The sequence below is a fragment of the Pongo abelii genome, chromosome 7 (assembly GCF_028885655.2).
Source record: "Pongo abelii isolate AG06213 chromosome 7, NHGRI_mPonAbe1-v2.0_pri, whole genome shotgun sequence".
In the NCBI taxonomy this organism is placed as follows: domain Eukaryota; kingdom Metazoa; phylum Chordata; class Mammalia; order Primates; family Hominidae; genus Pongo; species Pongo abelii.
In genome coordinates this window covers 45382586-45407301 of record NC_071992.2, presented here as the reverse complement: position 1 = coordinate 45407301, position 24716 = coordinate 45382586, and the positions used below count along the sequence as shown (strand labels likewise).

At 38.6% G+C, this 24716-nt stretch overlaps 1 protein-coding gene across 1 annotated transcript in view; it reads right to left on the bottom strand.

The window, feature by feature from the left end:
• Positions 1-24716, bottom strand: part of LOC100450610 (POTE ankyrin domain family member A) — a 75866-nt gene that overhangs the window by 29545 nt on the left and 21605 nt on the right. Inside the window, exon 9 of the mRNA XM_002819058.4 lies at positions 24068-24234. Within this exon, the coding sequence (XP_002819104.3) occupies positions 24068-24234 (167 nt within the window). The remainder of the gene's footprint in view (positions 1-24067; positions 24235-24716) is intronic.

Sequence of the window (24716 nt, the reverse complement as noted above, 5' to 3'; positions counted from 1 at the left end):
CTGGAAGCATTCCCTTTGAAAACTGGCACAAGACAGGGATGCCCTCTCTCACCACTTCTATTCAACATAGTGTTGGAAGTTCTGGCCAGGGCAATTAGGCAAGAGAAGGAAATCAAGGGTATTCAATTAGGAAAAGAGGAAGTCAAATTGTCCCTGTTTGCAGATGACATGATAGTATATCTAGAAAACCCCATTGTCTCAGCCCAAAATCTCCTTAAGCTGATAAGCAACTTCAGCAAAGTCTCAGGATATAGAATCAATGTCCAAAAATCACAAGCATTCTTATACATCAATAACAGACAAACAGAGAGCCAAATCATGAGTGAACTCCCATTCACAATTGCTTCAAAGAGAATAAAATACCTAGGAATCCAACTTACAAGGGATGTGAAGTACCTCTTCAAGGACAACTACAAACCACTGCTCAAGGAAATAAAAGAGGATACAAACAAATGGAAGAACATTCCATGCTCATGGGTAGGAAGAATCAATATCATGAAAATGGCCATCCTTCCCAAGGTAATTTACAGATTCAATGCCATCCCCATCAAGTTACCAATGACTTTCTTCACAGAACTGGAAAAAACTACTTTAAAGTTCATATGGAACCAAAAAAGAGCCCGGATCACCAAGTCAATCCTAAGCCAAAAGAACAAAGCTGGAGGCATCACACTACCTGACTTCAAACTATACTACAAGGCTACAGTAATCAAAACAGCATGGTACTGGTACCAAAACAGAGATTTAGATCAATGGAACAGAACAGAGCCATCAGAAATAATGCCAAATATCTACAACTATCTGATCTTTGACAAACCTGACAAAAACAAGAAATGGGGAAAGGATTCCCTATTTAATAAATGGTGCTGGGAAAACTGGCTAGCCATATGTAGAAAGCTGAAACTGGATCCCTTCCTTACACCTTATACAAAAATTATTTCAAGATGGATTAAAGACTTAAATGTTAGACCTAAAACCATAAAAACCCTAGAAGAAAACCTAGGCAATACCATTCAGGACATAGGCATGGGCAAGGACTTCATGTCTAAAACACCAAAAGCAATGGTAATAAAATCCAAAATTGACAAATGGGATCTAATTAAACTCAAGAGCTTCTGCACAGCAAAGGAAACTACCATCAGAGTGAACAGGCAACCTACAAAATGGGAGAAAATTTTTGCAACCTACTCATCTGACAAAGGGCTAATATCCAGAATCTACAATGAATTCCAACAAATTTACAAGAAAAAAACAAACAACCCCATCAAAAAGTGGGCGATGGACATGAACAGACACTTCTCAAAAGAAGACATTTATGCAGCCAAAAAACACATGAAAAAATGCTCATCATCACTGGCCATCAGAGAAATGCAAATCAAAACCACAATGAGATACCATCTCACACCAGTTAGAATGGCGATCATTAAAAAGTCAGGAAACAACAGGTGCTGGAGAGGATGTGGAGAAATAGGAACACTTTTACACTGTTGGTGGGACTGTAAACTAGTTCAACCCTTGTGGAAGTCAGTGTGGCAATTCTTCAGGGATCTAGAACTAGAAATTCCATTCGACCCAGCCATCCCATTACTGGGTATATACCCAAAGGACTATAAATCATGCTGCTATAAAGACACATGCACACGTATGTTTATTGCCGCATTATTCACAATAGCAAAGACTTGGAACCAACCCAAATGTCCAACAATGATAGACTGGATTAAGAAAATGTGGCACATATACACCATGGAATACTATGCAGCCATAAAAAATGATGAGTTCACGTCCTTTGTAGGGACATGGATGAAATTGGAAATCATCATTCTCAGTAAACTATCACAAGAACAAAAAACCAAACACTGCATATTCTCACTCATAGGTGGGAATTGAACAATGAGAACACATGGACACAGGAAGGGGAAAATCACACTTTGGGGACTGTTGTGGGGTGGGGGGAGCGGGGAGGGATAGCATTGGGAGATATACCTAATGCTAGATGACAAGTTGGTGGGTGCAGTGCACCAGCATGGCACATGTATACATATGTAACTTACCTGCACGTTATGCACATGTACCATAAAGCCTAAAGTATAATAATAATAATAATAATAATAATAATAATAAAAAGAAAAAAAAAGCTGGTTTACATGCAAGGTATGTTCATGACAGGAATCCTGAAGACAGTATTTCAGCACAGCGAGGTTCCATCAGTCTCACTCAGGTACCTAAGGTCAGCCATGTACTTTGCATTGCAACCTCGACAGCAACATTTACTAGATAGTAATTCCATATCTAAGGCTGCATGAAGTGCTGTCAGATGAGGTCAGAGAAAGAAAAATGTTTTCAAAGATTCTGCATTCCTTATGCAAGCATGATTGATATAGATGCATCCGGTCATTCATTTAGTCAACCATGGAAGGCACCTGGGGTAGAATAAGAGTGTGGTGGCTTTGGAGTCTGAAAATATGGGAACAAGCCCAGTTTCTGTTATGCACTTCCTGGGTGACCTTGGGCAACTTGAGACTCTCTCTGAGCCTCATCTGATAAATAAAGGTGGGGAATTAGGGTTGTGGTGGAATATCTCTTCTACAGGGTTATTGTGAGAATCAGTTTTGATCATATCTATGAAAACACTTTTTCAATCATTGGCAATCTCTAAAGGAAGAAAGGCCAAAGAGGATGAGAACTGAGAAGGAGTCTTGGATTTAAGAATCGATATATCCCTGATGGTGTTGGAAGAGGAAATTTGATGAGGATGTGATGGGTCTGATTGACCAGATGGTGAGAAAGTGCAGATAGCAAGTGGAGGCAGTTTTTTTTTTTTCCAGGAAGTTTCTTGTTTCCAAAAATAGATCAAACTTTTAAATCAGAAAAAAAATAAAATAAAATAAAATAAAATTTTTTTAACTTAAGTTCTGGGATACATGTGCAGAATGTGCAGGTTTGTTACATAGGTATACATGTGCCATGGTAGTTTGCTTCACCTATCAACCTGTCATCTAGGCTTTAAGTCTTGTATGCACTAGGTATTTGTCCTAATGCTCTCCCTCCCCTTGCTCCCTCACCCACCGGCAGGCCCCAGTGTGTGATGTTCCCCTCCCTATGTCCATGTGCTCTTATTGTTCAACTCCCGCTTGTGAGTGAGAATATGCAGTGTTTGGTTTTCTGTTCCCATGTTAGTTTGCTGAGAATGATAGTTTCTCACTTCATCCATGTCCCTGCAAAGGACATGAACTCATTCATTTTTATGGCTGCACAGTATTCCATGGTTTATATGTGCCAAATTTTCTTTATCCAGTCTATCATTGATGGATATTTGGGTTGGTTACAAGTCTTTGCTATTGTAAATAGTGCTGCAATAAACTTACGTGTGCATGTGTCTTTATAGTAGCATGATTTATAATCCTTTGGGTATATACCCAGTAATGGGATTGCTGGGTCAAATGGTATTTCTGGTTCTAGATCCTTGAGGAATCACCACACTGTCTTCCACAGTGGTTGAACCAATTTGCACTCCCACCAACAGTGTAAAAGTGTTCCTATTTCTCCACAGGCCCACCAGCATCTGTTGTTTCCTGACTTTTTAACAATCACCATTCTAACTGGCATGAAATGGTATCTCACTGTGGCTTTGATGTGCATTTTTCTAATGATCAGTGATGATGAGCTTTTCTTCATGTTTCTTGGCCATGTAAATGTCTTCTTTTGAGACGTGTCTGCACATATCCTTTGCCCACTTTTTGAGGGGATGTTCCCAGAGATTTCTTATAAAGGACTTATAAATTTTACCTTCTTTACCATCTATTTCACTTAAACTGCTATCATCATTGACTTGTTGCAGACCATGAGTTAGTAAATTGGCCTTCTCAAGCATGGATGTAATCACAGATTATTTTGAGGTCCATTTTTTATTTTCACATTACTTTCTTCATATGCAAGGCAAAAGTACTACTTTAAAAACTCTATAAAAAGCCAATGTTTCCTAATAACTCTATTGACAATGAACAAAAAAACCACAATTTTTGTAAAACTCCAACTGTTTTCTATCTCAATGCACTGATTAATTTTTTTAAATGTTTAGAAGCACAAACAACATAAAAGGAAATGTGCATCCCCTGCTTCAAAAACAAGGTAATATACAATTATAATACATTGTGTTCTGTAAGAGTTGATATATAAAAAATTATATTTTAGCACAAGGAAGGGTTTAGAGAAGAGGCAAAATATAAGAGGGGCCCACTAGGGAAAAACAGTGAGAGAAAACCATTCCAGTTAGAGAACAGAATGTGAGCACAAAGATTAAGCACATGAAGTCTAGATGCTTACTAAGAACTTGAAAGGAAAAGTGTAAAATACTTGGAAGCTAAGAATAGGAGATGAATCTACACTACACTTGAATGCTACATTAAAAAGCTGGAGTCCACTGAATATGAGCAATGACTGTTAAACATGAAAATCATAATTAGATTTGGGCTATATTTCTGTTTCTATTATTCAATATAATAACATTTACCTTTAAATACAGTTTCAAAAGTAGCTGTGGCACATAAAACATGAAAGACAAAATCAGGAAAATGTCTTAAGGGAGGGTGTATTAGTCCATTTTCACACTGCTATAAAGAAATACTGAAAACTGGGTAATTCATAAAGGTTAAGCTGCACCTTGGCCCCTTTTAGCCACAACTGGACCTGTAGTGGCTGAATGCAGGGCAGCAAGTCCTGAGGCTGCACACAGTACCAGGGCCCTGGACCCAAACCTATGAAACCATTTTTTCCTTCTAGGCCTCTAGGCCTGTGATGGGAGTGGCTGCCAAGAAAATCTCTGACATGCCCTAAAGATGCTTTCTCCATTGCCATGGCAATTAACATTCCACTCCTCCTTACTTATGCAAATTTCTGCAGCCAACTTGCATTCGTCCATAGAAAATGTGCTGTTTCTCTTTTCTACCAAATGGTCAGGCTACAAATTTTCCAAATTTATGCTCTGCTTCCCTTTTAAACATAAGTCTCAACTTAAAACCATCTCTTTGTGAATGCATAAAACTGAATGCTTTCAGAATCAACCAGGTCACCTCTTGAATGCCTTGCTGCTTAGAAATTTCTTCCACCAGATAGCCTAAATCATCTCTCTCAAGTTCAAAGTTTTACAGATTGCTAGTGCAGGGGAAAAATGCTGTCAGTCTCTTTGCTAAAGCATATCAAGAGTCACCTTTGTTCCAGTCCCCAACAAGTTCCTTATCTCCATCTAAGATCACCTCAGCCTGGACTTCATTGTCCATATCACTATCAGCATTTTGGTAAAAAAAACAATTCAACAAGTCTGTAGGAAGTTCCAAACTTTCCCACATCATCCTGTCTTCTTTTGAGCCCTCCAAACTGTTACAACCTCTGTTACTCAGTTCCAAAGTCACTTCCACATTTTCACATTATCTTTATAACAGTACCCCACTATCCCTGGTACCAATTCTCTCTATTAGTCCATTTTCACACTGCTACAAAGAAATATCTGAGATGGGGTAATTCATAAAGGAAAGAAGCTTAATTGATTCACAGTTACACATGGCTGAGGAGGCCTCAGAAAACTTACAATCATGGTGGAAGGTGAAGGGGAAGCAGACACCTTCTTCATGAGGTGGCAGGAGAGAGAGAAGTGAAGGGGATAGAGCCCTTTAAGAGACCATCAGCTCTCATGAAAACTCATTCACTATCATGAGAACAGCATGGGGGAAACCAACCCTATGATCTAATCACCTCCCACCAGGTCTTTCTCACAACACCTGGGAATCACAATTTGACATGAGATTTGAGTGGGGACACAAAGCCAAACTACATCGGGGGCTATCCTTACTTTTAAAATATCTAAATGTCATTATTTATATTTCAAAAATAGCAATTTTTGATTCGTTATGATTTTGTTTGAAAATAACATAATCTGGTAAATGTTCTTCACTTTTAGCCTCGTATTTAGTCAAAATATAAAAAGCTGGATTTGCCAGCAAATTGTAATTACTTTTTAATGAGGTAAACATGCACAAGAATATCACTATTATTGTACAAAGAAGAAAGTGAACAAGAAAAGGAATTTAAAAAGAGAGAATATCACTACCATACACATCCATGAACTGACAAAGAGATTAAAATCTCCCACTGGGGTTTATGTTAGGACTTGAGCAAAAGCTCCTAAAAATACTGAAAGCAAAAACAAAACCATTATTTTTAAGAAATAAATTATACAGAGAACTCTTCTGGTTAAGAAAAGACTATGTAGCAAAAAAAAAAAAAAAAAAAAAAAAAAAAAAGATCTTCCTGAGAGCTATTATTAACCAATTCATCTTGACAAAATCTTTAAAATTAAGTATGCAATTCTTGAATATAAAATAGTTTCATTTTGAAAATAGTTAATGGAAGGCAACCTTTAAACAGCACAAACTTAGAAAAGAACTGACCTGTAGCCATGATAACAAGAAGCCATCCAGGGCAAGTTCTAAATCTAGTCAATCGATCAATGACCTCTGCTGCCCTTGCTTGCCCACCAATAGCAATGTGAGCAGCTTGCTTCTGAAAGACAGCCAAGCAGCAGCAGCTGCTCCATCAGAACAGACAGTGCCTGATCAGTACACCTCTTATACAGCAAGAAAAAATTCCAACTCTGTTCTTTTTATTTCAAATACCAAAGGTTCATAATCCCTTGGAAAGAATTTGTAAGTCCATTAAATTTACCACCCTAATATTTTTCAGATAAAATACCAGTAAAGTTTGCAATTCCTCTGATGCATTTTACCATAATTAAAATTATCATAATTACCAGTAAAATAATAAATAGTGAATAACCACAATATTGGGCTTTTCTCCCTAAATGAAAAAATATTAAGAATGTAGCTTATTATAAAGAGCCAAAAGAATTTATGCATATAATTACCAGGCTAAGTTCTTAGAGTGAACCTTGTCAAACATTTTTTAAGTGAGAATCAATCAAATGTAATATACCTACGATAAACTCCATTCACTCATTTAATAAGTATTTATTAGGTAGCTACATCCGATATGCTAGGCCTTTTTCTAGGCACTGAGAATATGGTAGTGAACAACAAAAATCCTATTCATGAGAATGAGATAAACACACAACAACAATAGACAGATAAAGCAAAATATACAGTATGTTAGAGGAGAAAAACTAAAGCAGGAAAATGAAATGGTTATGTGTTTGAGGGGAAGGGTGGTGGAAAAGTTGGGATGGCCAGAAAAGTCCCTGCTGAGAAAGGGGATTATTAAGTAAAGAACTGAAGAACACAAGGAACTGCCAAGTATAGAAGTGTGCCTGGAGTTGTTCAGCAAGAGGGATAGATAAGGAATAGCAAGAAGTTCAGTGTGGCTGAAGCAGAGCAAAGGAGAGAAGTAATAGAAGTTTAAGCAGGAGAGAAAATATGCTAGATGGTGTACTGCCTTTTAGTTATTAGGAGGAATTTTATCACATACTCAGAGTGAAATGGAAGGCAATAAGAAGGGTTGGGGCAGAGGAATGACACAATTCGACTTATGTTTTACCACTGAGTTAAGAATAGATTTAAAGGAAATTTTTTAAAAACCAGGACTATCCATTACCAGTCTATGACATTCATCTAGACTACAGATGATGGTGGCTCAGATGTACGAGATATGACTGGCTTCTGGATATATTCTTCTAGTAGACCTGACAAGATTTCCTGTTAGATTGGATGTGAGGTATAAGAGAGAAAGATGAGTCAAGAATGACACCAAGGTTTTTGATAGAGCCACTGAAAGAGTGGCCACTAACCAAATTAGGAAAGACTACATGAGGTGTAGATTTCAGGAGGGCACCAGTCACCCAATTTTGGATCTGGCAAGTGTGGGATGCCCAATAGCCAACCAAAAAGAGATGTCAAGTAGGCAGGTTGATATAGAGATCTGGAATTAAGGTGAGAGGTCTGAGCTGGAGACATACATTTGGAAATCACTAGCATGAGGGGCTGGGGAGGTGGCTCATACCTGTAATCCCAGCACTTTGGGAGACTGACGTGGGCAGATCTTCTGAGATCTGGAGTTTGAGAACAGCCTGGCCAACATGGATAAACCATGCTGCTACTAAAAAGACAAAAATTAGCCAGGCATGGTGGCAGGTGCCTGCAATTCCAGCTACTCAGGAGGTTGAAGCAGCAGAATTGCTTGAACCCACAAGACAGGTTGCAGTGAGCTGAGGTTGCACCACTGCACTCTAGCATTGGTGACAGAGTGAGACGCCATCTCAAAAAAAAAAAAAAAGTCATGAGAAAGAAGATTAGGGACTGAGCCCTGGGAAACAACAATGTGCAAAAGGTGAAAGATGAGGAGGAGCAAGAAAAACAGACCATGATGAATGGACTAGGAAGGCAGGAGAAAAAGCCTGAGGGAGTGAGGTCTTGAAAACCAAGCGAAGATGCTGTTATGAAGGAGATATCCTCCATTGGGTCAAATACTGCTGATAAGTTAAATAAAATGAGATGTAAGAAAAAATGCCTAGATTTATTACAGAAAAAAAGTTGTGATAATCTTGAGAAAAACAACTTTGAAGGAGTGCTGAAATTGAAGACTACTAAAATAAGATCAAGAGTGAATGGAAAGAAAATTTCAGTTTGTGAGTGCAGACAGTTCTTTTAAGGACATCATATTTAGGAGTCATGACTGTGAATAATGTAATTTTCTTCCACAGTCATGGACTAGTGATAGATAAGAAATAGTAGTTAATAATTTTATATAAATGGTGCAGTTTTCAAATTTTAAATAACAATTATATATTTTAAAGTTTATAAAAATTATACAATATGGCATTTAAACATGCCAGACCAAGGTATTATATTCTTAAAATTATAGAACTAAAATATTACGTTCCAAGATGGCCAAATAGAAACAGCTCCCATCTGCAGCTCCCAGCGTGATTGACACAGAAAATGGGTGATTTCTGCATTTCCAACTGAGCGTCCACTGGTGATACACAGGCAAACAAGCTCTGGAGTGGACCTGCAGCAAACACCAACATACCTGCAGCTGAGGGACCTGACTGTTAGAAGGAAAATTAACAAACAGAAAGGAATAGTATCAACATCAACAAAAAGGACATCCACACCAAAACCCCATTTCTGGCCACCAACATCAAAGGCCAAAGGTAAATAAAACTACAAAGATGGGGAGAAACCAGAGCAGAAAAGCTGAAAATTCTAAAAACCAGAGTGCCTCTTCTCCTCCAAAGGATCGCGGCTCTTCACCAGCAATGGAACAAAGCTGGCTGGAGAATGACTTTGACAAGCTGACAGAAGTAGGCTTCAGGTCAGTAATAACAAACCTCCAAGCTAAAAGAGGATGTTTGAACCCATCACAAGGAACCTTGAAAAAAGATTAGATGAATGGCTAACTAGAATAAACAATGTAGAGAACACCTTAAATGACCTGATGGCACTGAAAACCATGGCACGAGAACTACATGATGCATGCACAAGCTTCAATAGCTGATTTGATCAAGTGGAAGAAAGGGTATCAGTGATTGAAGATCAAATTAATGAAATAAAGCAAGAAGACAAGTTTAGAGAAAAAAGAGTAAAAACAAATGAACAAAGCCTCCAAGAAATATGGGACTATGTGAAAAGAACAAATCTACGTTTGATTGGTGTACCTGAAAGTGACAAGAAAGAATGGAACCAACTAGGAAAATGCTCTTCAGGACATTATCCAGGAGAACTTCCCCAACCTAGCAAGGCAGGCCAACATTAAAATTTGGGAAATACAGAGAACACGACAAAGCTACTCCTCAAGAAGAGCAACCCCAAGACACATAATTGTGAGATTCACCAAGGTTGAAACGAAGGAAAAAATGTTAAGGGTAACCAGAGAGAAAGGTCAGGTTACCCACAAAGGGAAGCCCATCAGACTAACAGCAGATCTCTTGGGAGACTCTACAAGCCAGAAGAAAGTGGGGGCCAATATTCAACATTTTTTTTTAAGTTCTAGGGCACATGAGCACAACGTGCAGGTTTGTTATGTATGTGTACATGTGCCATGTTGGTGTGCTGCACCCATTAACTCGTCACTTACATTAGGTATATCTCCTAATGCTATCCCCCCTCCCCCCACTCCACAACAGGCCCCGGTGTATGATGTTCCCCTTCCTGTATCCAAGTGTTCTCATTGTTCAATTCCCACCTATGAGTGAGAACATGCAGTGTCTGTTTTTTTGTCCTTGCGATAGTTTGCTGAGAATGATGGTTTCTGGCTTCATCCATGTCCCTACAAAGACATCAACTCATCATTTTTTATGGCTGCATAGTATTCCATGGTGTATATGTGCCACATTTTCTTAATCCAGTGAATCATTGATGGACATTTGGGTTGGTTCCAAGTCTTTGCTATTGTGAATAGTGCCGCAATAAACATACGTGTGCATGTGTCTTTATAGCAGCATGATTTATAATACTTTGGGTATATACCCAGTAATGGGATGGCTGGGTCAAATAGCATTTCTAGTTCTAGATCCCTGAGGAATCGCAATGGTCGAACTAGTTTACAGTCCCAACAGTGTAAAAGTGTTCCTATTTCTCCACATCCTCTCTGGCACCTGTTGTTTCCTGACTTTTTAGGGATCACCATTCTAACTGGTGTGAGGTGGTATCATATTGTGGTTTTGATTTGCATTTCTCTGATGGCCAGTGATGATGAGCATTTTTTCATGTGTTTGTGGGCTGCATAAATGTCTTCTTTTGAGAAGTGTCTGTTCATATCCTTCGCTCACTTGTTGATGGGTTTGTTTTTTTCTTGTAAATTTGTTTGAGTTCTTTGTAGATTCTGGATATTAGCCCTTTGCCAAAAGAGTAGATTGCAAAAATTTTCTCCCATTCTGTAGGTTGCCTGTTCACTCTGATAGTAGTTTCTTTTGCTATGCAGAAGCTCTTTAGTTTAATTAGATCCCATTTGTCAATTTTGGTTTTTCTTGCCATTGCCTTTGGTGTTTTAGACATGAAGTCCTTGTCCATGCCTATGTCCTGAATGATATTGCCTAGGTTTTCTTCTAGGGTTTTTAAGGTTTCAGGTTTAACATGTAAGTCTTTAATCCATCTTGAATTAATTTTAGTATAAGGTGTAAGGAAGGGATCCAGTTTCAGCTTTCTACATATGGCTAGCCAGTTTTCCAAGCACCACTTATTAAACAGGGAATCCTTTCCCCATTTCTTGTTTTTATCAGTTTTGTCAAAGATCAGATGGTTGTAGATGTATGGTATCAACATTCTTAAAGAAAAAAATTTTCAACCCAGCATTTCATATCCAGCCAAACTAAGCCTCATAAGTGAAGGAGAAATAAAACCCTTTACAGGCAAGCAAATGCTGAGAGATTTTGTCACCACCAGGCCTGCCTTACAAGAGCTCCTCAATGAAGCACTAAACATGGAAAGTAACAACCAGTACCAGCCACTGCAAAAACATGCCAAATTGTAAAGATCATAGATGCCACGAAGAAACTGCATCAACTAACGGGCAAAATAACCAGCTAACATTATAACGACAGAATCAAATTCACAGAAAACAATATCAATCTTAAATGTAAATGGGCTAGATGCTCCAATTAGAAGACACAAACTGGCAAATTGTATAAAGATTCAAGACCCATCAGTATGCTGTATTGAGGAGACCCACCTCACATGCAGAGACACACATAGGTTCAAAATAAAGGGATGGAGGAAGATCTACCAAGCAAATGGAAAGAAAAAAAAAGCAGGGGTTGCAATCCTAGTCTCAGATGAAACAGACTTTCAATCAACAAAGCTCAAAAGAGACAAAGAAGGCCATTACATAATGGTAAAGGGATCAATTCAACAAGAAGAGCTAACTATCCTAAATATATATACACCCAATACAGGAGCACCCACATTTATAAAGCAAGTCCTCAAAGACCTAAAAAGAGACTTAGAATCCCACACAAAAATAGTTGGAGACTTTAACACCCCACTGTCAATATTAGACAGATCAACAAGACAGAAGTTTAACAAGGATATCTAGGACTTGAATTCAGCTCTGTACCAAGCAGACCTAATAGACATCTACAGAACTCTCCATCCCAAATCAACAGAATATACATTCTTCTCAGCACCACATTGCACTTTTTCCAAAATTGACCACATAGTTGGAAGTAAAGCTCTCCTCAGCAAATGTAAAAGAACAGAAATCACAACAAACTGTCTCTCAAACCACAGTGCAATCCAATTAGAACTCAGGATTAAGAAACTCACTCAAAACCACTTAACTACATGAAAGCTGAACAACCTGCTCCCAAATAACTACTGCATAAATAATGAGATGAAGGCAGAAATAAAGATATTCTTTGAAACCAATGAGAACAAAGACACAACGTACCAAAATGACTGGGACACATTTAAAGCAGTGTATAGAAGGTAATTTATAGCACTAAGTAACCACAAAAGAAAGCAGGAAAGATCTAAAATTGACACCCTAACATCACAATTAAAAGATCTAGGGAAGCAAGAGCAAACAAATTCAAAAGCTAACAGAAGGCAAGAAATGGCTAAGGCCAGAGAAGAACTGAAGGAGATAGAAACATAAAAAACCCTTCAAAAAATCAAAGATTCCAGGAGCTGGTTTTTTGAAAAGATCAACAAAATTGATAGACTGCTAGCAAGAACAATACAGAAGAAAAGAGAGAAGAATAAAATAGTGCAATAAAAAATGATAAAGGTGATATCACCACCAATCCCACAGAAATACAAAATACCATCAGAGAACACTATAAATATCTCTATGCAAGTAAACTAGAAAATCTAGAAGAAATGGATAAATTCCTGGACAAATACACCCTCCCAAGTCTAAACCAGGAAGAAGTTGAATCTCTGAATAGACCAATAATAGGCTCTGGAACTGAGGCAATAACTAATAGCCTACAAAACAAAAAAAGTCAAAGACCAGATGAATTCACAGCTGAATTCTACCAGAGGTACAAGAAGGAGCTGGTACCATTCCTTCTGAAACTTTTCCAAACAATAGGAAAAGAGGGAATCCTCCCTAACTCATTTTATGAGGCCAGCATCACCCTGATACCAAAGCCTGCCAGAGACACAACAAAAAAAGAGAATTTTAAAACAATATCCTTGATGAACATCAATGCAAAATCCTCAATAAAATACTGGCAAACAGAATCCAGCAACACATCAAAAAGCTTATCCACCATGATCAAGTGGGCTTAATCCCTGGGATGCAAGGCTGGCTCAACATATGAAAATCAATAAATGTAATCCAGCATATAAGCAGAACCAAAGACAAAAACCACTTGATTAACTTAACAGATGCAGAAAGGGCTTTCAACAACATTCAACAGCCCTTCATGCTAAAAACTCTCAATAAATTAGGTGTTGATGGGATGTATCTCAAAATAATAAGAGCTATTTATGACAAACCCACAGCCAATATCATACTGAATGGGCAAAAACTGGAAGCATTCCCTTCGAAAACTGGCACAAGACAGGGATGCCCTCTCTCACCACTCCTATTCAACATAGTGTTGGAAGTTCTGGCCAGGGCAATTAGGCAGGAGAAGGAAATAAAGGACATTCAATTAGGAAAAGAGGAAGTCAAATTGTCCCTGTTTGCAGATGACATGATTGTGTATCTAGAAAACCCCATCTTCTCAGCCCAAAATCTCCTTAAGCTGATAAGCAACTTCAGCAAAGTCTCAAGATACAAAATCAATGTACAAAAATCACAAGCATTCTTATACACCAATAACAGACAAACGGAGAGCCAAATCATGAGTGAACTCCCATTCACAATTGCTTCAAAGAGAATAAAGTACCTAGGAATCCAACTTACAAGGGACGTGAAGGACCTCTTCAAGGAGAACTACAAACCACTGCTCAAGGAAACAAAAGAGGATACAAACAAATGGAAGAACATTCCATGCTCATGGATAGGAAGAATCAATATCATGAAAATGGCCATACTGCCCAAGGTAATTTATAGATTCAATGCCACCCCCATCAAGCTACCAATGACTTTCTTCACAGAACTGGAAAAACTACTTTAAAGTTCATATGGAACCAAAAAAGAGCCTGCATTGCCAAGTCAATCCTCAGCCAACAGACCAAAGCTGGAAGCATCATGCTACCTGACTTCAAACTATACTACAAGGCTACAGTAACCAAAACAGCATGGTAATTGTACCAAACAAAGATATAGACCAATGGAACAGAGCAGAGCCCTCAGAAATAATACCACACATCTACAGCTATCTGATCTTTGACAAACCTGGCAAAAACAACAAATGGGGGGCCAAGCATGGTGGCTCACGTCTGCAATCCCAGCACTTTGGAAGGCTGAGGTGGGCAGATCATGAGGTCAGGAGATTGAGACCATCCTGGCTAACATGGTGAAACTCCGTCTCTACTAAAAAATACAAAAAATTAGCCAGGCATGGTGGCAGGTGCCTGTAGTCCCAGCTACTTGGGAAGCTAAGGCAGGAGAGTGGTGTGAACCCAGGAGGCAGAGCCTGCAGTGGGCCGAGATCATGCCACTGCACTCCAGCCTGGGCGATAAAGCAAGACTCCATCTCAAAAAAAAAAAAAAAAAAAAAAAAAAAAAAACAAGAAATGGGGAAAGGATTCCCTATTTAATAAATGATGCTGGGAAAACTGGCTAGCTTATGTAGAAAGTTGAAACTGGATCCCTTCCTTACACCTTATACAAAAATTAATTTGAAATGGATTAAAGACTTAAATATTAGACCTAAAACTATAAAAACCCTAGAAGAAAACCTAGGCAATACCATTCAGGACGTAGGCATAGGCAACAACTTCATGAATAAAACACCAAAAGCAATGGCAACAAAAGCCAAAATTGAAAAATGGGATCTGGTTAAACTAAAGAGCTTCTGCACAGCAAAAGAAACTACCATCAGAGTGAACAGGCAACCTACAGAATGGGAGAAAATTTTTGCAATCTACCCATCTGATAAAGGGCAAATATCAAGAATCTACAAAGAAATCAAACAAATTTACAAGAAAAAGACTAACAATCCCATCAACAATTGGCTGAAGGATATGAACAGACACTTCTCAAAAGAAGACATTTATGCAGCCAACAGACACATGAAAAAATGCTCATCATCACTGGTCATCAGAGAGATGCAAATCAAAACCACAATGAGATATCATCTCACACCAGTTAGAATGGTGATCACTAAAAAGTCAGGAAACAACAGGTGCCAGAGAGGATGTGGAGAAATAGGAACACTTTTATACTGTTGATGGGAGTATAAACTAGTTCAACCATGTGGAAGACAGTGAGGTGATTCCTCAAGGATCTAGAACTAGAAATGCCATTTGACCCAGCCATCCCATTACTGGGTATATATCCAAAGGATTATAAATCATGCTGCTATAAAGACACATGCACACGTATGTTTATTGCAGCACTACTCACAATAGCAAAGACTTGGAACCAACCCAATTATCCATCAATGATAGACTGAATTAAGAAAATGTGGCACATGTACACCATGGAATACTATGCAACCATGAAAAAGGATGAGCTCATGTCCTTTGCAGGGACACGGATGAAGCTGGAAACCATCATTCTCAGCAATCTATCACAAGGACAAAAAACCAAACACTGCATGTTCTCACTCATAGGTGGGAATTGAACAATGAGAACACTTGGACAAACCATGGGAAACATCATACCCTGGGGCCTGACAGAGTGTGGGGCACAGGGGGAGGGATAGCATTAGGAGAAATACCTAATGTAAATGATGAGTTAATGTGGGCAGCAAAATAACATGGCACATGTATAACCCATGTAACAAACCTGCACATTGTGCACATGTACCCTAGAACTTAAAGTATAATAATAAAAAAATTATAGAACTAAAAGACCCCGTGAACATTTCTAGATTATATAAGCTGATTATCATTTTGTTCATGCTTATAAATAAAGACCAAGGAGGGTCCCGAGCCAAGATGGCCGAATAGGAACAGATCTAGTCTACAGCTCCCAGCGTGAGTGACACAGAAGATGGATGATTTCTGCATTTCCAACTGAGGTACTGGGTTCATCTCACTAGGGACTGCCAGACAGTGGGTGCAGGACAGTAGATGCAGTGCACCGTGCATGAGCTGAAACAGGGTGAGGCATTGTCTCACTCAGGAAGTGCAAGGGGTCAGGGAATTCCCTTTCCTAGTCAAAGAAAGGGGTGACAGACGGCACCTGGAAAATCAGGTCACTCCCACCCTAATACTGCACTTTTCCAATGGGCTTAAAAAACGGCGCTCCAGGAGATAATCTCCTGCACCTGGCTCAGAGGGTCCTATACCCACAGAGTCTTGCTGATTGCTAGCACAGCAGTCTGAGATCAAACTGCAAGGCTGCAGTGAGGCTTGGGAAGGGGCACCCACCATTGCCCAGGCTTGCTTAGGTAAACAAAGCAGCCAGAAAGCTCAAACTGGGTGGAGCCCACCACAGCTCAAGGAGGCCTGCCTGCCTCTGTAGGCTCCACCTCTGGGGGCAGGACACAGACAAACAAAAAGACAGCAGTAACCTCTGCAGACTTAAATGTCCCTGTCTGACAGCTTTGCAGAGAGCGGTGGTTCTCCCAGCACGCAGCTGGAGATCTGAGAATGGTCAGACTGCCTCCTCAAGTGGGTCCCTGACCCCTGACCCCCAAGCAGCCTAACTGGGAGGCACCCCCCCAGTAGGGGCAGACTGACACCTCACACTGCCGGGTACTCCTCTGAGACAAAACTTCCAAAGGAACAATCAGACAGCAGCATTCGTGGTTCATGAAAATCTGCTGTTCTGCAGCCACTGCTGCTGACACCCAGGTAAACAGGGTCTGGAGTAGACCTCTAGCAAACTCCAACAAACCTGCAGCTGAGGGTCCTGTCTATTAGAAGGAAAACTAACAAACAGAAAGGACATCCACACCAAAAACCCATCTTTACGTCACCAGCATCAAAGACCAAAAGTAGATAAAACCACAAAGATGGGGAAAAAACAGAACAGAAAAACTGGAAACTCTAAAAAGCAGAGTGCCTCTCCTCCTCCAAAGGAACGCAGCTCCTCACCAGCAATGGAACAAAGCTGGACAGAGAATTACTTTGACAAGGTGAGAGAAGAATGCTTCAGACGATCAAACTACTCCAAGCTACAGGAGGAAATTCAAACCAAAGGCAAAGAAGTTAAAAACTTTGAAAAAAATTTAGACGAATGTATAACTAGAATAACCAATACAGAGAAGTGCTTAAAGGAGCTGATGGAGCTGAAAGCCAAGGCTCGAGAATTATGTGAAGAATGCAGAAGACTCAGGAGCTGCTGCAATCAACTGGAAGAAAGGGTATCAGTGATGGAAAATGAAATGAATGAAATGAAGTGAGAAGGGAAGTTTAGAGAAAAAAGAATAAAAAGAAATGAACAAAGCCTCCAAGAAATACGGGACTACGAGAAAAGACCAAATCAACGTCTGATTGGTGTACCTGAAAGTGACGGAGAGAATGGAACCAAGTTGGAAAACACTCTGCAGGATATTATCCAGGAGAACTTCCCCAATCTAGCAAGGCAGGCCAACATTCAGATTCAGGAAACACAGAGAATGCCACAAAAATACTCCTCAAGAAGAGCATCTCCAAGACACATGTCAGATTCACCAAAGTTGACATTAAGAAAAAAATGTTAAGGGCAGCAGAGAGAAAGGTCGGGTTACCCACAAAAGGAAGCCCATCAGACTAACAGCAGATCTCTCGGCAGAAACTCTACAAGCCAGAAGAGAGTGGGGGCCAATATTCAACATTCTTAAAGAAAAGAATTTTCAACCCAGAATTTCATATCCAGCCAAACTAAGCTTCATAAGTGAAGGAGAAATAAAATACTTTACAGACAAGCAAATGCTGAGAGATTTTGTCACCACCAGGCCTGCCCTAAAAGAGCTCCTGAAGGAAGCACTAAACATGGAAAGGAACAACCGGTAACAGCCACGGCAAAATCATGCCAAATTGTAAAGACCATCGCAACTAGGAAGAAGCTGCATCAACTAACGAGCAAAATAACCAGCTAACATCATAATGACAGGATCAAATTCACATATAACAATATTAACTTTAAATGTAAATGGACTAAATGCTCTAATTAAAAGACACTGGCTGGCAAATTGGATAAAGAGTCAAGACCCCATCACTGTGCTGTACTCGGGAAACACATCTCATGTGCAGAGACACACATAGGCTCAAAATAAAAGGATGGAGGAAGATCTACCAAGCAAATGGAAAACAAAAAAAGGCAGGGGTTGCAATCCTAGTCTCTGATAAAACAGACTTTAAACCAACAAAGATCAAAAGAGACAAAGAAGGCCACTACATAATGGTAAAGGGATCAATTCAACAAAAAGAGCTAACTATCCTAAATATATATGTACCCAATACAGGAACACCCAGATTCATAAAGCAAGTCCTGAGTGACCTACAAGGAGACTTAGACTCCCACACAATAATATTAGGAGACTTTAACACCCCACTGTCAACATTAGACAGATCAACGAGACAGAAAGTTAACAAGGATATCCAGGAATTGAACTCAGCTCTGCACCAAGCAGACCTAATAGACATCTACAGAACTCTCCACCCCAAATCAACAGAATATACATTTTTTTCAGCACCACACCACATCTATTCCAAAATTGACCATATACTTGGAAGTAAAGCTCTCCTCAGCAAATGTAAAAGAACAGAAATTATAACAAACTGTCTCTCAGACCACAGTGAAATCAAACTAGAACTCAGGATTAAGAAACTCACTCAAAACCACTCAACTACATGGAAACTCAACAACCTGCTCCTGAATGACTACTGGGTACATAATGAAATGAAGGCAGAAATAAAGATGTTCTTTGAAACCAACGAGAACAAAGACACAACATACCAGAATCTCTGGGACACATTCAAAGCAGTGTGTAGAGGGAAATTCATAGCACTAAATGCCCACAAGAGAAAGCAGGAAAGATCCAAAATTGACACCCTAACATCACAATTAAAAGAATTAGAAAAGCAAGAGCAAACACATTCAAAAGCTAGCAGAAGGCAAGAAATAACTACAATCAGAGCAGAACTGAAGGAAATAGACACACAAAAAACGCTTCAAAAAATTAATGAATCCAGGAGCTGGTTTTTTGAAAGGATCAACAAAATTGATAGACCGTTAGCAAGATTAATAAAGAAGAAAAGAGAGAAGAATCAAATAGATGCAATAAAAGTGATAAAGGGGATATCACCACTGATCCCACAGAAATACAAACTGCCATCAGAGAATACTACGAACACCTCTGTGCAAATAAACTAGAAAATCTAGAAGAAATGGATAAATTCCTGGACACATACACTCTCCCAAGACTAAACCAGGAAGAAGTTGAATCTCTGAATAGACCAATAACAGGATCTGAAATTGTGGCAATAATTAATAGCTTACCAACCAAAAAGAGTCCAGGACCAGATGGATTGACAGTCAAATTCTACCAGAGGTACAAGGAGGAACTGGTACTATTCCTTCTGAAACTATTCCAATCAATAGAAAAAGAGGGAATCCTCCCTAACTCATTTTATGAGGCCAGCATCATCCTGATACCAAAGCCGGGCAGAGACACAACCAAAAAAGAGAATTTTAGACCAAAAAAGAGAATTTTAGACCAATATCCTTGATGAACATTGATGTAAAATTCCTCAATAAAATACTGGCAAACCGAATCCCACAGCACATCAAAAATCTTATCCACCATGATCAAGTGGGCTTCATCCCTGGGATGCAAGGCTGGTTCAATATACACAAATCAATAAATGTAATCCAGCATATAAACGAACCAAAGAGAAAAACTACATGATTATCTCAATAGATGCAGAAAAGGCCTTTGACAAAATTCAACATTTCATGCTAAAAACTCTCAATAAGTTAGGTATTGATGGGACGTATCTCAAAATAATAAGAGCTATCTATGACAAACCCACAGCCAATATCATACTGAATGGGCAAAAACTGGAAGCATTCCCTCTGAAAACTGGCACAAGACAGGGATGCCCTCTCTCACCACTCCTATTCAACATAGTGTTGGAAGTTCTGGCCAGGGCAATTAGGCAGGAGAAGGAAATAATGGGTATTCAATTAGGAAAAGAGGAAGTCAAATTGTCCCTGTTTGCAGACAACATGATTGTATATCTAGAAAACCCCATTGTCTCAGCCCAAAATCTCCTTAAGCTGATAAGCAACTTCAGCAAAGTCTCAGGATACAAAATCAATGTACAAAAATCACAAGCATTCTTATACACCAATAAGAGACAAACAGAGAGCCAAATCATGAGTGAAGTCCCATTCACAATTGCTTCAAAGAGAATAAAATACTTAGGAATCCAACTTACAAGGGACATAAAGGACCTCTTCAAGGAGAACTACAAACCACTGTTCAAGGAAATAAAAGAGGATACAAACAAATGGAAGAACATTCCATACTCATGACTAGGAAGAACCAATATCGTGAAAATGGTCATACTGCCTAAGGTAATTTATAGATTCAATGCCATCCCCATCAAGCTACCAATGACTTTCTTCACAGAATTGGAAAAAACTACTTTAAAGTTCATATGGAACCAAAAAAGAACCCACATCACCAAGTCAATCCTAAGCCAAAAGAACAAAGCTGGAGGCATCACACTACCTGACTTCAAACTATACTACAAGGCTACAGTAACCAAAACAGCATGGTACTGGTATCAAAACAGAGATATAGATCATTGGAACAGAACAGAGCCTTCAGAAATAACGCCTCATATCTACAACTATCTGATCTTTGACAAACCTGAGAAAAACAAGAAATGGGGAAAGGATTCCCTATTTAATAAATGGTACTGGGAAAACTGGCTAGCCATATGTAGAAAGCTGAAACTGGATGCCTTCCTTACGCCTTATACAAAAATTATTTCAAGATGGATTAAAGACTTAAATGTTAGACCTAAAACCATAAAAACCCTAGAAGAACACCTAGGCATTACCATTCAGGCCATAGGCGTGGGCAAGGACTTCATGTCTAAAACACCAAAAGCAATGGCAACAAAAGCCAGAATTGACAAATGGCATCTAATTAAACTAAAGAGCTTCTGCACAGCAAAAGAAACTACCATCAGAGTGAACAGGCAACCTACAGAATGGGAGAAAAGTTTCACAACCTACTCATCTGACAAAGGACTAATATCCAGAATCTACAATGAACTCAAACAAATTGACAAGAAAAAAATGAACAACCCCATCAAAAAGTGGGCAAAGGATATGAAAAGACACTTCTCAAAAGAAGACATTTATGCAGCCAACAGACACATGAAAAAATGCTCATCATCACTGGCCATCAGAGAGATGCAAATCAAAACCACAATGAGATACCATCTCACACCAGTTAGAATGGCAATCATTAAAAAGTCAGGAAACAACAGGTGTTGGAGAGGATGTGGAGAAATAGGAACACTTTTACACTGTTGGTGGGACTGTAAACTAGTTCAACCATTGTGGAAGTCAGTGTGGTGATTCCTCAGGGATCTAGAACTAGAAATACCATTTGACCCAGCCATCCCATTACTGGGTATATACCCAAAGGACTATAAATCATGCTGCTATAAAGACACATGCACACGTATGTTTATTGCGGCATTATTCACAATAGCAAAGACTTGGAACCAACCCAAATGTCCAACAATGATAGACTGGATTAAGAAAATGTGGCACATATACACCATGGAATACTATGCAGCCATAAAAAATGATGAGTTCATGTCCTTTGTAGGGATATGGATGAAATTGGAAATCATCATTCTCAGTAAACTATCGCAAGAACAAAAATCCAAACACCGCATATTCCCACTCATAGGTGAGAATTGAGCAATGAGAACACATGGACACAGGAAGGGGAACATCACACTCTGGGGACTGTTGTGGGGTGGGGGGAGGGGGGAGGGATAGCATTAGGAGATATACCTAATGCTAAATGACCAGTTAATGGGTGCAGCACACCAGCATGGCACATGTATACATATGTAACTAACCTGCACATTGTGCACATGTACCCTAAAACTTAAAGTATAATAATAATAAAATAAAATAAAATAAATAAATAAATAAATAAAAATAAAGACCAAGGAATACTAAAAGTTTCAAGAGGAGTATTTCTTGCTTGATAAAAATCAGCAAATTCTAGGACAGTTGATACTCATCACATATACAAAGTAATTGATCATAGTGAAATACTGAGTCTTATTAACAGGAATAAAATAGGAGAAATGCAGAAAATAATCTTATTTTATAAATGAAATTTTAAAAATTTTATGAAGTATAATTACATGAATTATATCAATATAAAAATTATATGAAGTCACTTGAAAAATATGGTGAGGTGAATACTGAAATATATTCTTTTTTCAAAGGAAGGATAATGTCATGCATACAGGACACTTACATATAAGATTCACTGCATTAGCAACACCTTCCTTTTAGCACAAGGGTCAGAAAATTAACACTTGTGGGCCCACTCCAGCCCACTGCCTGTTTTTTTAAGTAAGATATCTTGAAACACAGCCATGCTTATTTACTTTATAGTCCATAGAGTCAATTATCTGGGTGTGATATTGCACACCTGTGGTCCCAGCTAGTAGAGAGACTGAGGTGGGAGGATCACTAGAGCCCAGAAATTTGAGGCTGCAGTGAGCCATGGTCATGCAACTGCACTCCAGCCTGGGCAACAGAGTGAGACCCTGTCTCAAAAAATTAAGTACATATAGTCCACAAAGATTAAAATATTTACCAACTGGCTCTTTGCAGAAAAAAGGGGGCCAATTCCTGTTTTAGTAGATCAAAGATCCTTTGATGTATTTTAACAAGTTTTATCCAATATACTGAAATGTTTACATAAAATATAGATCCCCATGTGCAATCCCTTGGCAATGTTCAGATTGAGGGTCCAATTATTTCAGCACTCAGGCACTGACAGCCAAAATTTAATAACTAGCTATCTTGTTGCTAACAAGGTACAGTGTCAACATAGCATGTAGCTTCCATTTGCAACACAGCAGATACTACAAGAATTCTAACAAAATTGTCTTAAGATGGGTCAGCAAACTAAATGCTTTAAATACATGTTAATTGTGAAATAATCAGTATACTCTAGATCTAACTTCATTTTAAGAAACTGATTGCATACTGTATTATTTTCTGAGCTATTTCCTATTGATAAGGATTTGGACTAGCTCCAACTTTTTGATATAATTATGCTATAATAAATGTCCTTATACATAAGTATATATGTAATATATCTATACAAATATCCATAACATACATATATTTTATATCCTTACTATGTTATATATGTGTGTGTGTGAATATGCTACTAAATTAACACTCAAAATGTATTTACCAACAGCGTATGAAAATATCCTTTTCAGTGAGTCCATTTCCTTTGCAGCAACACAGATGGAGCTGGAGGTCATTATCCTAAGCAAACTAATGCAGGAACAGAAAATCAAATGCCACATATTCTCACTCATTAGTCAGAACCAAACAATGAGAACTCATGGACACAAAGAGGAGAACAAGAGACAACTGCAGCCTACTCGAGGGTGGAGCTTGGCAGGAGGGAAAGGACCAAAAAACTACCTATCGGGTATCATTCTTATTATCTGACTGGTGAAATAATCTGTAACCCCAATCTCCATGATACAGTTTACCTATGTAACAAACATGCACGTGTAAGCCTGAAGCTAAAATAAAAGTTCACTAAAAAGAAAAGAAAATGCCTTTTCCCTCACATTTGCCAACACTGGTTATTTTTCAAATAAATTAATGACTGGAAAAAATGTAACTCATTGTTTGCTGATTTTCATTCTTCTGATTACCAGGCAAGGCTGAATATCCTAGGAAAAGTATAAAATTTGTTCAACATGAATATTAGTCCAAATTCGGATTAGCTTGATAGCATATAGTTATCTCCTGTTAAATGTTGCCATAGGCTTACCTGTGATACTCTTCAATCTCTGTGTTAGGAAATTGCTGATTTTCATGTTTTCTGCTCTTTCTTTGTGGAACTAATCCACCATCACCATTGCCAGCAGCAGCACCATCAGTCAGGTTTTCTGATAATCCCACGTTATTACTTCCGTGCTTCTGCATTTCTTCTTCAACCTTGAGTGGAAGTTTGATATTAAGGATGGTTATTGCTTTATTGAATAAAAAGTACCTTTTTGTTTTAATTGATTTTATCATTTGACTCAGTTTGTCATAATTTTAGTCATTAAAAATATTTCACGCTTAAATTTGATCATATATACAGAACTGTTACCATATAATTTTAAGATGTAATTATTACATCATTAGTATATCATTAAAATTTTTGTAGTTTGCTTTATTTCTCTTTGAATGAATAGAACAATTTTCCAAAATTTCAAAAAGGGACCCCCTTCATTTTCTGCTTTTATTCCCAACCACTCTTCAGAATCTAATATAAATATTCACCCCATTTGACTTGTGGGAACACACAAATAAAAACACAAAGATGCAAAATGTGTCTTCTTCCATCTTTACCACCTGGATTTTCCATTAAGCAGTCAGATTTAGACGATGAGACACTGGGGCTCCAGGAATAGAAAGGAAGATTTCCCTTTTCT